At 26.0% G+C, this 14,494-nt stretch overlaps 1 protein-coding gene across 1 annotated transcript; it reads left to right on the forward strand.

The window, feature by feature from the left end:
- The first annotated feature begins 6,271 nt into the window (after positions 1–6,271).
- Positions 6,272–13,982, forward strand: LOC143378204 (uncharacterized). Its single transcript, XM_076829982.1, has 2 exons — positions 6,272–7,042; positions 11,646–13,982. The coding sequence occupies exon 2, from the start codon at positions 12,055–12,057 to the stop codon at positions 13,489–13,491; it is 1,437 nt and encodes a 478-aa protein (XP_076686097.1). The 5' UTR covers positions 6,272–7,042; positions 11,646–12,054; the 3' UTR covers positions 13,492–13,982.
- Positions 13,983–14,494: the final 512 nt, after the last annotated feature.

A 14,494-nucleotide genomic window follows, 5' to 3' on the forward strand; every position in this document is an offset into this window, starting at 1 on the left:
TTTTTTTTAATTTTTTAAAATTTTTTTTAAATTTTTATTTAACTTTTTTTTATTTTTTTTAATTTTTTATTTAACTTTTTTTTATTTTTTTTAATTTTTTAAAAAAAATGAAAATTTTTAAAAATTTTTTTGAAAATTTTTTAAAATTTTTTGAAAATTTTTAAAAATTTTTTGAAAATTTTTAAAAATTTTTTAAAATTTTTTGAAAATTTTAAAATTTTTTTTTTTAAATTTTTTTTATATTTTTTTAAAATTTATTTTAAAAAATTTGTTTTAATTCCTTAACAATTTTTAATTTTTTTTTTTAAATTTTATATTTGTTTTATTTAACTTTTTAAATTTTTTTAAAAATTTTATGTTTTTTTTAATTTTCTTATAAATTTTTTATTTTTTTAATTTTTAAAATTTTTAAATTTTTTTTTTAAAATTTTAAAAATTTTTAAAATTTTTTTAAAGTTTTTTTTTGAATTTTTTTAAAAATTTTTTTGAAAATTTTTTAAAAATTTTTTTGAAAATTAAAAAAATTTTTTTTAATTTTTATTTTTCTTTTATTTTACTTTTTTAATTTTTTAAATTTTAAATTTTTTTTAATATTCTTATAATTTTTTTAAAAATTTTTTAAATTTTTAAAAATTTTTTAATTTTTTTTCAATTTTTTTAAAAATTTTTTAATTTTTTTTCAATTTTTTTAAAAAATTTTTATTTAATTTTTTAAAATTTTAAAATTTTTAAAAATTTTTTTTATATTTAATTTTTTTTCAATTTTCTAAAAAAAATTTAAATTTTTTTTCAAATTATTTAAAATTTTTAAAAAAATTTTTAAATTTTTTTAAAAAATTTTAAAAAATTTTTATTTAATTTTTTAAAATTTAAAATTTTTTTAAATTTTTTTTTTATATTTAATTTTTTTTTCAATTTTCTAAAAAAAATTTAAAATTTTTTTCAAATTATTTAAAATTTTTAAAAATTTTTTTTAAAAAATTTTTTAAAATTTATTTTAAAAAATTTTTTTAAAAATTTTTTTAAAATTTATTTTAAAAAATTTGTTTTAATTTTTTAACAATTTTATAAATTTTTTTTTAAATTTTTATTTTTCTTTTATTTTACTTTTTTAATTTTTTTAAATTTAAATTTTTTTTTAATTTTCTTATAATTTTTTTTTAATTTTTTAAATTTTTTAAATTTTTTAATTTTTTAAAATTTTTTTTAAATTTTTCGAAAATTTTTTTATATTTTTTAAATTTAAAAAAAATTTCTTTATTTTATATTTTATTCTAATTTTAAAATTTTTTTTATTTATTTTTGTTTTAAATTATTATTTTTTAAAATTTTTATTTGTTTATTTTTTTTAATTTCTTTTATTTTTCTTTTAAATTTTTGTAAATTTTTTTTAATTTTAATTTTTTTTATATTTTAAAATTTTATATATTTTTTTTAATTATTTTTGAAAATTTTCTAAAAAATTTTTGAAAATTTAAAAAAAAAATTTTTTTAATTTTTTTAATTTTTTTTTTAAATTTTTATTTAACTTTTTTATTTTTTTTAATTCTTTAAAAAAAATTTGAAAATTTTTTTAAATTTTTGAAAATTTTTTTGAAAATTTTTTTAAATTTTTTGAAAATTTAAAAAAAATTTTTTTTTAATTTTTTTATATTTTTTATTTAATTTTTTTTAAATTTTTTTATAATTTTTTTTTAAATTTAAAAATTTTTTGAAAATTTTTTAATATCTTTTAAATTTTTTTAAAAATTTTTATTTAATTTTTTTAATTTTTTTAAAATTTGAATTTTTTTATTTTTTTTTAATTTTTTACAATTTTTTTTTAATTTTTTTATATTTTTTAAATTTAAAAAAATATTCTTTATTTTTTATTTTATTTTAATTTTAAAAATTTTTTTATTTATTTTTGTTTTAAATTATTATATTTTTTAATTTTTATTTGTTTATTTTTTTTAATTTCTTTTATTTTTCTTTTAAATTTTTGTATATTTTTATTTTTATTAAATTTTTTTAAATTTTTATTTAATTTTTAAAATTTTGTTATTTTTTTTTCAAATATTTTTAAATTTTTTTAAATTTTTTTAAATTTTGTTTTAATTTTTTAACAATTTTTTAAAAATGTTTTTAAAAAAAATTTTTAATTTTTTTCTCAATTTTTTTTAAAAAATTTTATTTAATTTTCAAAATTTAAAAAAATTTTTATTTTTTTAAAATTTTTTTAAATTTTTATTTACATTTTTTTATTTTTTTTAATTTTTTTTAAATTTTTATTTAACTTTTTTTATTTTTTTTAATTTTTAAAATTTTTTAAAATTTTTTAATTTTTTTTTCAATTTTTTTTAAATTTTTTTATTTAATTTTTTAAAATTTAAAAATTTTTTTAAATTTTTTTTATATTTAATTTTTTTTTCAATTTTTTAAAAAAATTTTTTAAATTTTTAAAAAAATTTTTAAACTTTTTTAAAAAATTTTTAAAATTTTTTTTAAAATTTCTTTAAAATTTATTTTAAAAAATTTGTTTTAAATTCTTAACAATTTTAATTTTTTTTTTTAATTTTATATTTGTTTTATTTTACTTTTTAAATTTTTTTAAAAAATTGTATATGTTTTTTTTAATTTTCTTATAAATTTTTTATTTTTTTTAATTTTATAATTTTTTTTTTAATTTTTATTTAATTTTTGAAATATTTTTAAAATTTAAATTTTTTTTATTTTTTTTAATTTTTTACAAAATTTTTTAAAATTTTTTTAATAAATTTTTTAAAATTTATTTTAAAAAATTTGTTTTAATTTCTTAACAATTTTTAAATTTTTTGTTTAAAATTTTATATTTGTTTTATTTTACTTTTTAAATTTTTAAAAAATTTTATGTTTTTTTTAATTTTCTTATAAATTTTTTATTTTTTTTTAATTTTTAAAATTTTTTAAAATTTTTTTAAAATTTTTTAAAATTTTTTTAAATTTTTTTTAAAATTTTTTTAAAATTTATTTTAAAAAATTTGTTTTAATTTCTTAACAATTTTTAAATTTTTTGTTTAAAATTTTATATTTGTTTTATTTTACTTTTTAAATTTTTTAAAAAATTTTATGTTTTTTTTAATTTTCTTATAAATTTTTTATTTTTTTTAATTTTTAAAATTTTTTAAAATTTTTTTAAAATTTTTTAAAATTTTTTAAAATTTCTTAAAATTTTTTAAAAATTTCTTAAAATTTTTTTAAAATTTTTTTTTAAATTTTTTAAAAAATTTTTGAAAATTTTTTAAAAATTTTTTGAAATTTTTTAAATTTTTTTTTTAAAATTTTATTTTTTTAATTTTTTTTAAAAAAATTTGAAAATTTTTTAAATTTTTTTGAAAATTTTTGAAATTTTTTTATATTTTTTACAATTTTTTTTTAATTTTTTTATATTTTTTAAATTTAAAAAAAAAATTCTTTATTTTTTATTTTATTTTAAATTTAAAAAAATTTTATTTATTTTTGTTTTAAATTATTATGTTTTTAAAATTTTATTTGTTTATTTTTTTTAATTTCTTTTATTTTTCTTTTAAATTTTTGTATATTTTTTTTATTTTAAATTTTTTTATATTTTAAATTTTTTTTATTTTTCTTTAATTTTTTTTTGAAAATTTAAAAAAAATTTTTTTTAATTTTTTTAAATTTTTTTAAAAATTTTTATTTAACTTCTTTATTTTTTTTAATTTTTTAAAAAAAAATTTGAAAATTTTTTAAAATTATTTTGAAAATATTTTAAAATTCTTTGAAAATTTTTAAAAAATTTTTTTTAATTTTTTTATATTTTTTAATTTTCTTTAAAATTTTATTTAATTTTTTAATTTTTTTTAAAATTTTAAATTTTTTTTTATTTTTTTTTAATTTTTTACAAATTTTTTAAAAATTTTTTTATATTTTTAAATTTAAAAAAAATTATTTATTTTTGTTTTAAATTATTATTTTTTTAAATTTTTATTTGTTTATTTTTTTTAATTTCTTTTATTTTTCTTTTAAATTTTTGTATATTTTTTTTATTTTAATTTTTTTTATATTTTAAAATTTTTTTACTTTAATTTTTTTTTATTTTTTTAAAAAAAAATTTTAAAACAAATTGTTTTAATTTTTTAAGAATTTTTAAATTTTTTTTTAAATTTTTATTTTTCTTTTAAATTTTTGTATATTTTTTTTATTTAAATTTTTTTTATTTTTAAAATTTTTTTATTTTAATTTTTTTTAATTTTTTTAAAAAAAATTTCGAAATTTTTTTAAAAATTTTTTGAAAATTTTTAAAAATTTTTTTTTAAATTAAAAAAATTTTTTTTTTTAATTTTTTAAAATTTTTTTAAAATTTTTATTTAACTTTTTTTTATTTTTTTTAATTTTTTTAAAAAAAATGAAAATTTATAAAATATTTTTTGAAAATTTTTTAAAATTTTTTGAAAATTTTTAAAAATTTTTTGAAAATTTTTAAAATTTTTTTAAAATTTTTTGAAAATTTTAAAAATTTTTTTTTTAAATTTTTTTTATATTTTTTATTTAAGTTTTTTTTTAATTTTTGTTTAATTTTTTAAATTCTTTAATAATTTTTTTTAAATTTAAAAATTTTTTTAAATTTTTTTTAAAATTTTTTTAAAATTTATTTTAAAAAATTTGTTTTAATTCCTTAACAATTTTTAATTTTTTTTTTTAAATTTTATATTTGTTTTATTTAACTTTTTAAATTTTTTTAAAAATTTTATGTTTTTTTTAATTTTCTTATAAATTTTTTATTTTTTTAATTTTTAAAATTTTTAAATTTTTTTTTTAAAATTTTAAAAATTTTTAAAATTTTTTTAAAATTTTTTTTGAATTTTTTTAAAAATTTTTTGAAAATTTTTTAAAAATTTTTTTGAAAATTAAAAAAAATTTTTTTTTAATTTTTATTTTTCTTTTATTTTACTTTTTTAATTTTTTAAATTTTAAATTTTTTTTAATATTCTTATAATTTTTTTTAAAATTTTTTAAATTTTTAAAAATTTTTTAATTTTTTTTCAATTTTTTTAAAAATTTTTTATTTAATTTTTTAAAATTTTAAAATTTTTTAAAATTTTTTTTTATATTTAATTTTTTTTCAATTTTCTAAAAAAAATTAAAAATTTTTTTCAAATTATTTAAAATTTTTATTTAATTTTTTAAAATTTAAAATTTTTTTAATTTTTTTTTTATATTTAATTTTTTTTTCAATTTTCTAAAAAAAATTTAAAATTTTTTTCAAATTATTTAAAATTTTTAAAAATTTTTTTTAAAAATTTTTTTAAAATTTATTTTAAAAAATTTGTTTTAATTTTTTAACAATTTTTTAAATTTTTTTTAAATTTTTATTTTTCTTTTATTTTACTTTTTTAATTTTTTTAAATTTAATTTTTTTTTAATTTTTTAAATTTTTTAAATTTTTTAATTTTTTAAAATTTTTTTTTAAATTTTTCGAAAATTTTTTTATATTTTTTACATTTTTTTTTAATTTTATTATATTTTTTAAATTTAAAAAAAATTTCTTTATTTTTTATTTTATTCTAATTTTAAATTTTTTTTATTTATTTTTGTTTTAAATTATTATTTTTTAAAATTTTTATTTGTTTATTTTTTTAATTTCTTTTATTTTTCTTTTAAATTTTTGTAAATTTTTTTTAATTTTAATTTTTTTTATATTTTAAAATTTTATATTTTTTTTTAATTATTTTTGAAAATTTTCTAAAAAATTTTTGAAAATTTAAAAAAAAAATTTTTTTAATTTTTTTAATTTTTATTAAATTTTTATTTAACTTTTTTATTTTTTTTAATTTTTTAAAAAAAATTTGAAAATTTTTTAAAATTTTTTAAAAATTTTTTGAAAATTTTTTAAAATTTTTTTAAAATTTTTTTATATTTTTTATTTAATTTTTTTGAAAATTTTTTAAATTTTTTTGAAAATTTTTTAAAATTTTTTTTAAATTTTTAAAAATTTTTTTTTAAATTTTTTTATATTTTTTATTTAATTTTTAAAAATTTTTTTAAAATTTTTTAAAAATTTTATACTTTTTTTAATTATCTTGTTGTGCCCAGGCAACGCCCAAGCACACGTGTCACGCGACATATTATACTTCATATTAACCATTATACTACTCCAGAACGTTCGAGACGTTCCTAAGCAAAATCAGTTGCGAGGCAAAGCGCGAAACTACAAAATCAGCGAAATTGCGTGCGTTGCAACGTGACCATGCACGGCAACGCGAAGCGACGGCACCACGCCCAATAGCGCAATAAAAACCGATTTGCCGCCGCAAATCGAGAGACTCTAGAGCCGACTCTCGACCAGTTAACACGGTTAATTCCTACTTGTACACTCCGGTCTAGTTTAAGTGTTTTTGAATAAAGACTTAGTCTTTGGGTTTAATCACACTTGGTGTAGTTCATCCGGTGGATTCTCATCCTTTAATCACTCCCGAACCCACGATTACGCCAGATCCCGTACCAGCCTTGCGAGCCATCACGCAGGGCACAACAAAATTGGTGGCAGCGGTGGGATCTGCATCGTAAAGATTTTACCGAGCCTTGACGCAACCGATTGATCGACGTCGACTGAGGTTGAACTACCTCCGACAAGATTATTGGATCATCGCAATCTCGTAGGCCAAAACAGGCCATCGTCGCTACCGAGGTAGCACAGAGGACCGAGGAACGGCCTTTGAGAAGACGTTCGACGCAGCCCGAACGACGACGAGCCTGGTGTCGAGTAAAATCAGCCTGAGAGTGAACGGGTGAAACTACCGTCTATCAAACACCAAATCCATCTACGAGGACGTCACAGATCTGAGGATCAGGACGCACGAGAGGACTTGGAGACCGAGGAACCTGTAGGAGCCGCACCTGAAGGACGGACGGAGAGCCGTTCACGGGAAGCAGCCGTCGGAGCACGCAGCGAACAGCTGTACGAATCGACCTTGCTGGGTCCAGTTTCAGCTTATCACCGCCGTTGGTTCACAGACGAGAGGACGCCTGACCGAGCCGACGACATGTGGTTGCGAGCAGCCTTGTGAGTAACAGAATAGCGCAAACGTACATATTGTAAACCAGAGTCCTATATAAAAATAGAAACGGTACATGCATGTCTATAGAAGAAGAACGCGCAAATCGATTCAAACTCCCGGGTCAAAGAAGTTTGTCGAGATCATTCGAATCATTTTTCAATAAAAAGCTAACTTTCGAACGCGAAGAATTAGACCTTCTACCTTCTATAGACCATCCAAGATCGTCTCGCCGAACACTTCGACCGCCGCCGTTGCGACTAAGCGTTAGAAAAGACGACGATTCAAGTGCCGAATCGTCTCCGGAAAACTTTGTAACACCGAATAGAGAATACCCGATCGTGCTAGCGGATTTTAGTTTGTTGGACATAGAAGGAACAGAAAAAAGCGAAATGTCGCTAAACGCGGGAAGTAGCCTCCCGGTACCAAACGTAAAATTATTATCTACCGCGCTGTCGTTAGTCGACAAATTCGTAGGAAAATCGTCAGACGAACTTGCAGAATTTTTTAAGTCTTATACAAGCGCCTCGGAGTTTGTCCCCACGAATGAATTGCCACGATTCTTGAAAACAGTGATAGGTACAAAAATTAAAGGCAAAGCAGCCAAGGTATTAGAGTACAAAGATATAGATACTTTCGATAAATTAAAGGACATCTTAACTTCACTATTCGTAGACAAAAGATCAATAGGAGCAGTTGGAGCAGAGTTTCATGCCTGCCACCAACGAGAAGGCGAAAGCGTAAAATTATTCGCGTGTAGAGTAGAAGAATTAGCTGGGGAATTATCGGAACTATCGGTAAAACCAGGGAACAGCGACGAAGTAAATAACGCGTTAACAGAATCAGTGCAAGAACGCGCCCTCGATGTTTTCACCCTCGGGTTGAATTTAAAACTGAGAACGATCATAAGGTCTCGAAATTACGCAACGCTAAATGCAGCTATCGCCGCAGCTATAGAGGAGGAACAAGCGATGGGTCTAAACACCTCGCGAAATTTTAGGAAGCTCGATGATCAACCCAAAAGAAGAGAAGGATCTAACGTACCGCGCTGCGAACGCTGCAATAAATTAGGGCATTTGGCGAGGAATTGCTATACGCGATTAAGCATGCCGCGAATAAACTATCAGCCGCAACAGACGCACATAAAAAGGGAAGTACAGCGCGTCACAGTAGTCTGCCACTATTGCAAGAAACCAGGACACCAAATCAGGGAATGCAGGGCCAGAGAAAGGGCAAACGAACGAGAAAATAGACCGCGCTATACAAACACGAGTTACAGGCGCGACGACTCTAGACAGAATTTTAGCAGAACTCCGGGCCGAGAATCACATAGCGGGAATCGAGATTACCCAAACACGGGCCACGGGACAACCGACGATAGACAGACTAACACAGGGCCTAGAGTGGATTCGTATCGAGCGAATCTAGTAATGACTTCCAAAATAGAAAACACCGTCGAAATCAGAGCATCAGAACTAGTAAAAGGAAAAGCGAGCCTGCTAGTCGACACCGGTGCCGATATTACACTAATAAAGATAGGGAAGGTGCTGGGCGACGTCCACGCCCAAGACGAAATAGTGTCCTTGCGAGGAATAGCCCCAATGGAAATCAAAACGCTGTGCCTAATACAATTAAACGTAGAGGTCGGAAACAAACTCATAACGCATCCCTGTCGGTTAGTGAGAGATGACTTCCCATTAGAAGCAGACGGAATTCTGGGACAAGATTTCATGACTAAGCACGACGTATGCATTCGGGCAAATCAAGGAATAGAATTGTACGGAACACGGTTCCCCTACTCTGGAGGAGGCAACGTAACATTAAAACCGCGATCAGAAACAATTCTCTTAGCCAAAACGACGGAAAAAGGAGAAGGAATAGTAGAGGGACAGCCGATCAAGCCAGGAATACTCATAGGGAACTCATTAACGATAGGCAATGACGGAAAATGCATAATAAGCATAATGAACACCACAGCAGACGAAGTTCTTATCAGTACGCCGACCGTGACATTAGAATCACTGACGAGCGAAAACGTTGACCCGACGGACGCGACCTGCGACAAAGATCGCGACACGCCGACACATATGGTACACGCTGTACACGGGAGAAATAGAATGCAAATCTTGCGCGAAAGCCTCAGGACCGAACACTTAAATAGCGAAGAAAAAACCAGCTTACTCGAGCTCTGCGAAAAATACAATGAAATATTCGGATTAGAAGGACACAAACTAGGATACTCCAAAAAAGCGGAACACTCAATTACTCTAACCCAAGGTACTAAACCTATATACGTGAAGCCGTATAGACTACCTCAAGCGCATACGGAAGAAGTAGATAAACAAGTTCAGGAAATGGTAAAAGAAGGAATAATTAGACCAAGCGCCAGCCAATGGAACGCTCCCTTGCTAGTAGTCCCGAAAAAACCAGATGCTACAGGTAAACGCAGGCTAAGAGTGGTAGTAGATTTCAGAAAGGTAAACGACGCGACGATAGGCGATTCGTATCCCTTGCCGAATATAACAGATATTTTAGATCAATTAGGCGGAGCAAAATATTTCTCAACCTTAGATTTAGCTTCAGGGTTCCATCAAATAGCTATGAAGGAGGAAGATCGTGAAAAAACCGCATTCTCGACGCCATACGGACATTTCGAGTATAATAGAATGCCATTTGGGCTTAAAAACGCTCCCGCGACATTTCAAAGGTTAATGAACACCGTACTGTCAGGCTTACAGGGAATAAAATGTTTCGTGTATTTAGACGACATAGTCGTCTACGGACGCTCATTGAAGGAGCACCAAGAACGATTAAAACTCGTATTCGAACGCATACAAGAAAGTGGCCTAAAACTTCAACCCAACAAGTGCGAATTCCTACGCAAAGAAACAATATACCTAGGACACATAATAACCGAAAACGGCATCAAGCCAGACCCATCTAAACTAGAAGCTGTCCGAAGCTTCCCGGTACCTAAAGGAATAAAAGACGTGCAATCCTTTTTAGGCCTAGCTGGATATTATAGGAGATTCATAGCGGAGTTTTCACAGATTGCAAAACCTTTGACACAACTGTTAAAGAAAGACCAAGCATTCAGATGGACTGCACAGGAGCAGAAAGCTCTCGAGATTCTAAAAGAAAAATTAACGACAGCACCAGTATTGCAATATCCAGATTTCTCAAAACCGTTTGTTCTAACAACAGACGCTTCCGGAAAAGCGATAGGAGCAGTATTATCGCAAGGAAAAATAGGACAAGATTTGCCAATAGCGTACGCGAGTAGAGTATTGAATAAGGCGGAAGAGAATTATAGCACCATCGAAAAGGAATTGTTAGCCATCGTATGGGCAACGCAACACTTCAGACCATACGTATACGGCACTAAATTCAAAATCGTGACGGACCATAAGCCACTCACTTGGCTTTTCAACGTAAAGGACCCGGTTCTAGATTAATGAGATGGAAGTTGAAATTAGCAGAATACGACTATAGCATCGATTATAAGGCCGGAAAAACGAATAGGAACGCGGACGCCCTTAGCAGAATGTTCGCGATAACGCGCGGAGTGAAACAAAAGATCGACAACGAAACAATAGCCGGCGCCAGCGAAGACGACAGTGAACAAGAGAAGCCCCGATCGAATGGAGAAACGGACAACGCAACATACACGGAGGACGAAAAACTTCGAGTGCTACGCGAATTCCACGACATACCTCTGGGTGGACACTTAGGGGTAAAACGGACCCTACTCAATTCAAAACACGCACGACAATAATAACTACACTATAGGAAAGGGACGAAAAACGCGCCGCGTACACGCAAACCGGTTAAAACACTTCATAGAATAGGACAGGAACAAGGAAACGGTCGCAGTAGTGAAGGAAAGTAACGGTACGCAGACAAACTATTGAAAAAAAAAGGAGGAGAAAAAATTTATCCAATTTAGGATATATGAGTCCAAATTAATATGTGTGTGTGTCACCCCCCAAGCGCGCCTATAATAGAAACCACGGACCTGGCCGCGTGAAGGGTTCCGGAAAACGATCGCCATGACGTTCTGGAACAATAACCAGACGCGGAATAACCAAAATAGAAAATTGCACTAGAAACAAAAAACACCTAACCGACAAAAACATTTGATACTCACCGTAAAGTGCCCGTATCCCCCACGCGTCCTCCGCGTCCAACCATTCAGCGTTTTCGGCGGCGATTTGACGCCGCGCCGAGCGGTACTCCCGCACCGCCCGCCTGTACCCAATACTCATAAACCCGGACGGCGCCGGATATTCCAAACACTAAAAATTTAAGAAAAGAGGAAACCAATTATAAAAACCCTACGCACTTCCACCAAAACACAAAACACCCAACAACTTGCACTAAACGTACCAGTAAAAACAGCGCGAGCTCGCGAGGAAGGCTTAAGAAACACAACATGATGTCGCAACTGATCACAACGGAATGAGAAGCGACGAGACAATCGAGTCTCTTGCAAGGAAGAACTGCCTTACGTTAACAAAATTTTATCTCGCGCACGCGAAACACACGCAAGACAAGAGACTTCGCGACGAACAGAAAGATGCGTCGACTACACCTCGACATTATATTTTACAGGATTACCGTCCTACAATTGACGACACTACTCATAGGAGGAACAACCCCCGACACAGACTTCGCTATAAAAGAATTTCAAGATCACCCGGGCATTTACTTCGAAAACTTAGGCGATCTACAGATTTACCGGGATAGTTGGAAACTAATACTACACTTAGACATATCGTACATTTACTGACGCGAATCAAATCTCCAGGCAGCACTATATGACATACTTGCTCAGTGTAAAACACCTTCTACTAATAACTTACAAAAATTCTGTAAAACGTTTGGCACGAAAATTCAAAGCAAAGTAGACCGCGTAACCAAATTCCTTACTTACGTCCAACAAACCATAAGCTCCGCACCAAAACAGCGTCGCGGGCTAATAGACGGATTAGGTTACATAGGCAAATCACTCTTCGGACTAATGGATTCCGAAGACAGAAAGATAATCAACGACCAAATAGACTTCCTAAAAAGACAAGACAGTAGATTAAAGAACACAATCAAAGGGCAAATGCAAATTGTAAGAGCTAACGCCGAACTTCTAAATGAAACTATACACAACGTACAAGAAAATGAAAAAACCCTTTTAAACGCAACTTGGCAAATTCAATACTTACTACAACAGACGACTGACATTACTAGATTTCGAGAGACAATAGACGAAAACCTCATACTAATAAATAGCGTCGCGGAAACACTCCTGCGTGACACACAAGACTTGTTAGAATTCATAATGGATATAAAGAAAGGAGTCCTTAACCCACAATTAATGCCACCGGCACAAATCATAACATACCTCACTTCAGCACTCGCTCACATCCCGCAAGGATTAGACTTCCCGATCGGAATAAAACTAGAAAATATGCACGTCCTATACGACATCCTTACACTTTCCGCATTTTCGGATACGAAATCAATTACCGTAGTACTAGATATCCCATTGTTGAGCGCAAAGAAATTCAAATTAAGCAAGGTACACCCGGTACCCACAAAGGTAAACGATTCGTTCTACGCGTATATAGAACCCCTCGACTCATACGTGGTACTCGACACCTCGGTGCAAGATTACATACAACTAAGCAAACAAGACCTAACAGAATGTAAAACTATAAACGAGCTATATCTCTGCACCTCAAACCATCCAATGTTCAAAGCGATACCATACGGACCCTGCGAAGTACAGTTGTACACAAAATTGACGCAAAAACCGAACAATTGTAAAATACGAATCATGACACTGAAACACACGATCCTGATAGAATTACAACAACCGGGCACATGGATTTATATCGCACCGAAACAAATACAACTAGCAGTAACCTGCGGCGATAAAAACACAAACATGTATAGTATTAAGGACTCTGGTATAATAACGATAAGAAATAAATGTACTATCACTACCGCCGAATTTACGATAGAAACCGGAAAACAATACGGAATAGAAAAAACATGGAACTACTTACCTGGTTACAATTTGACACTAGACGAAATTACGTTTCCACAGACCACTGTAAATTCGTACCGACATACCAATTTTGAACTTAAAAGAATAATCAAACACCCGGAAGAATTAAATAAAGTTAGTAAAAAATTAGAAGACTTACAAAACGATTTAGAAAAACCCGAGATTATACCAACCGAGTATCACTATAGCTTCTTTACACTATCCTCTGTGACGGGATTTATCACAACTACACTATGTATGTTCGCACTTTACAAATGCATTGTACGCTGCAAAGCAAAAACACCACGACACTGTACCACAGACAACACGAGTCGCGACAAAACAACACAAAAACCCGAAGCGATAATCAAAATAGTTAGTAAGGAGGAAACGTCTTCCACTAATTCTCTTTAAAATATACCATTATAAGCTAGTTAAGAAAAACCACATGTAAGTCGATGATAACCAATCCAACCATTACGAGTTTTGGGATTTCCCTAAGATAGTTTATCATCGGCAGAAAAAGCTATGGCTTTTCCTCCCCAAGGGGGGAGGGATGTTGTGCCCAGGCAACGCCCAAGCACACGTGTCACGCGACATATTATACTTCATATTAACCATTATACTACTCCAGAACGTTCGAGACGTTCCTAAGCAAAATCAGTTGCGAGGCAAAGCGCGAAACTACAAAATCAGCGAAATTGCGAGCGTTGCAACGTGACCATGCACGGCAACGCGAAGCGACGGCACCACGCCCAATAGCGCAATAAAAACCGATTTGCCGCCGCAAATCGAGAGACTCTAGAGCCGACTCTCGACCAGTTAACACGGTTAATTCCTACTTGTACACTCCGGTCTAGTTTAAGTGTTTTTGAATAAAGACTTAGTCTTTGGGTTTAATCACACTTGGTGTAGTTCATCCGGTGGATTCTCATCCTTTAATCACTCCCGAACCCACGATTACGCCAGATCCCGTACCAGCCTTGCGAGCCATCACGCAGGGCACAACATTTATAAAAAAAATTTTTAAAAAATTTAAAAATTTAAAAAAATAAAAAAATTATAAGAAAATTAAAAAAAAAATTTAAAATTTAAAAAAATTAAAAAAGTAAAATAAAAGAAAAATAAAAATTTAAAAAAATATATAAAAATTGTTAAAAAATTAAAACAAATTTTTTAAAAAATATAAAAAATTTTTAAAAATTTTTTTAAAATAAAAAAAAATTAAAGTAAAAAAATTTAAAAATATTAAAAAAATTTAAAATAAAAAAAAATATACAAAAATTTAAAAGAAAAATAAAATAAATTTAAAAAAATAAACAAATAAAAATTAAAAAAAATAATAATTTAAAACAAAAATAAATAAAAAAAATTTTATAATTAAAATAAAATAAAAAATAAAGAATTTTTTTTTAAA

Source organism: Andrena cerasifolii, unplaced genomic scaffold (assembly GCF_050908995.1).
Source record: "Andrena cerasifolii isolate SP2316 unplaced genomic scaffold, iyAndCera1_principal scaffold1144, whole genome shotgun sequence".
NCBI lineage: Eukaryota > Metazoa > Arthropoda > Insecta > Hymenoptera > Andrenidae > Andrena > Andrena cerasifolii.

Excerpts from the sequence above, each read along its gene's own strand:
- LOC143378204 (XM_076829982.1), top strand. The coding sequence starts at position 12,055 with ATGGATTCCGAAGACAGAAAGATAATCAACGACCAAATAGACTTCCTA.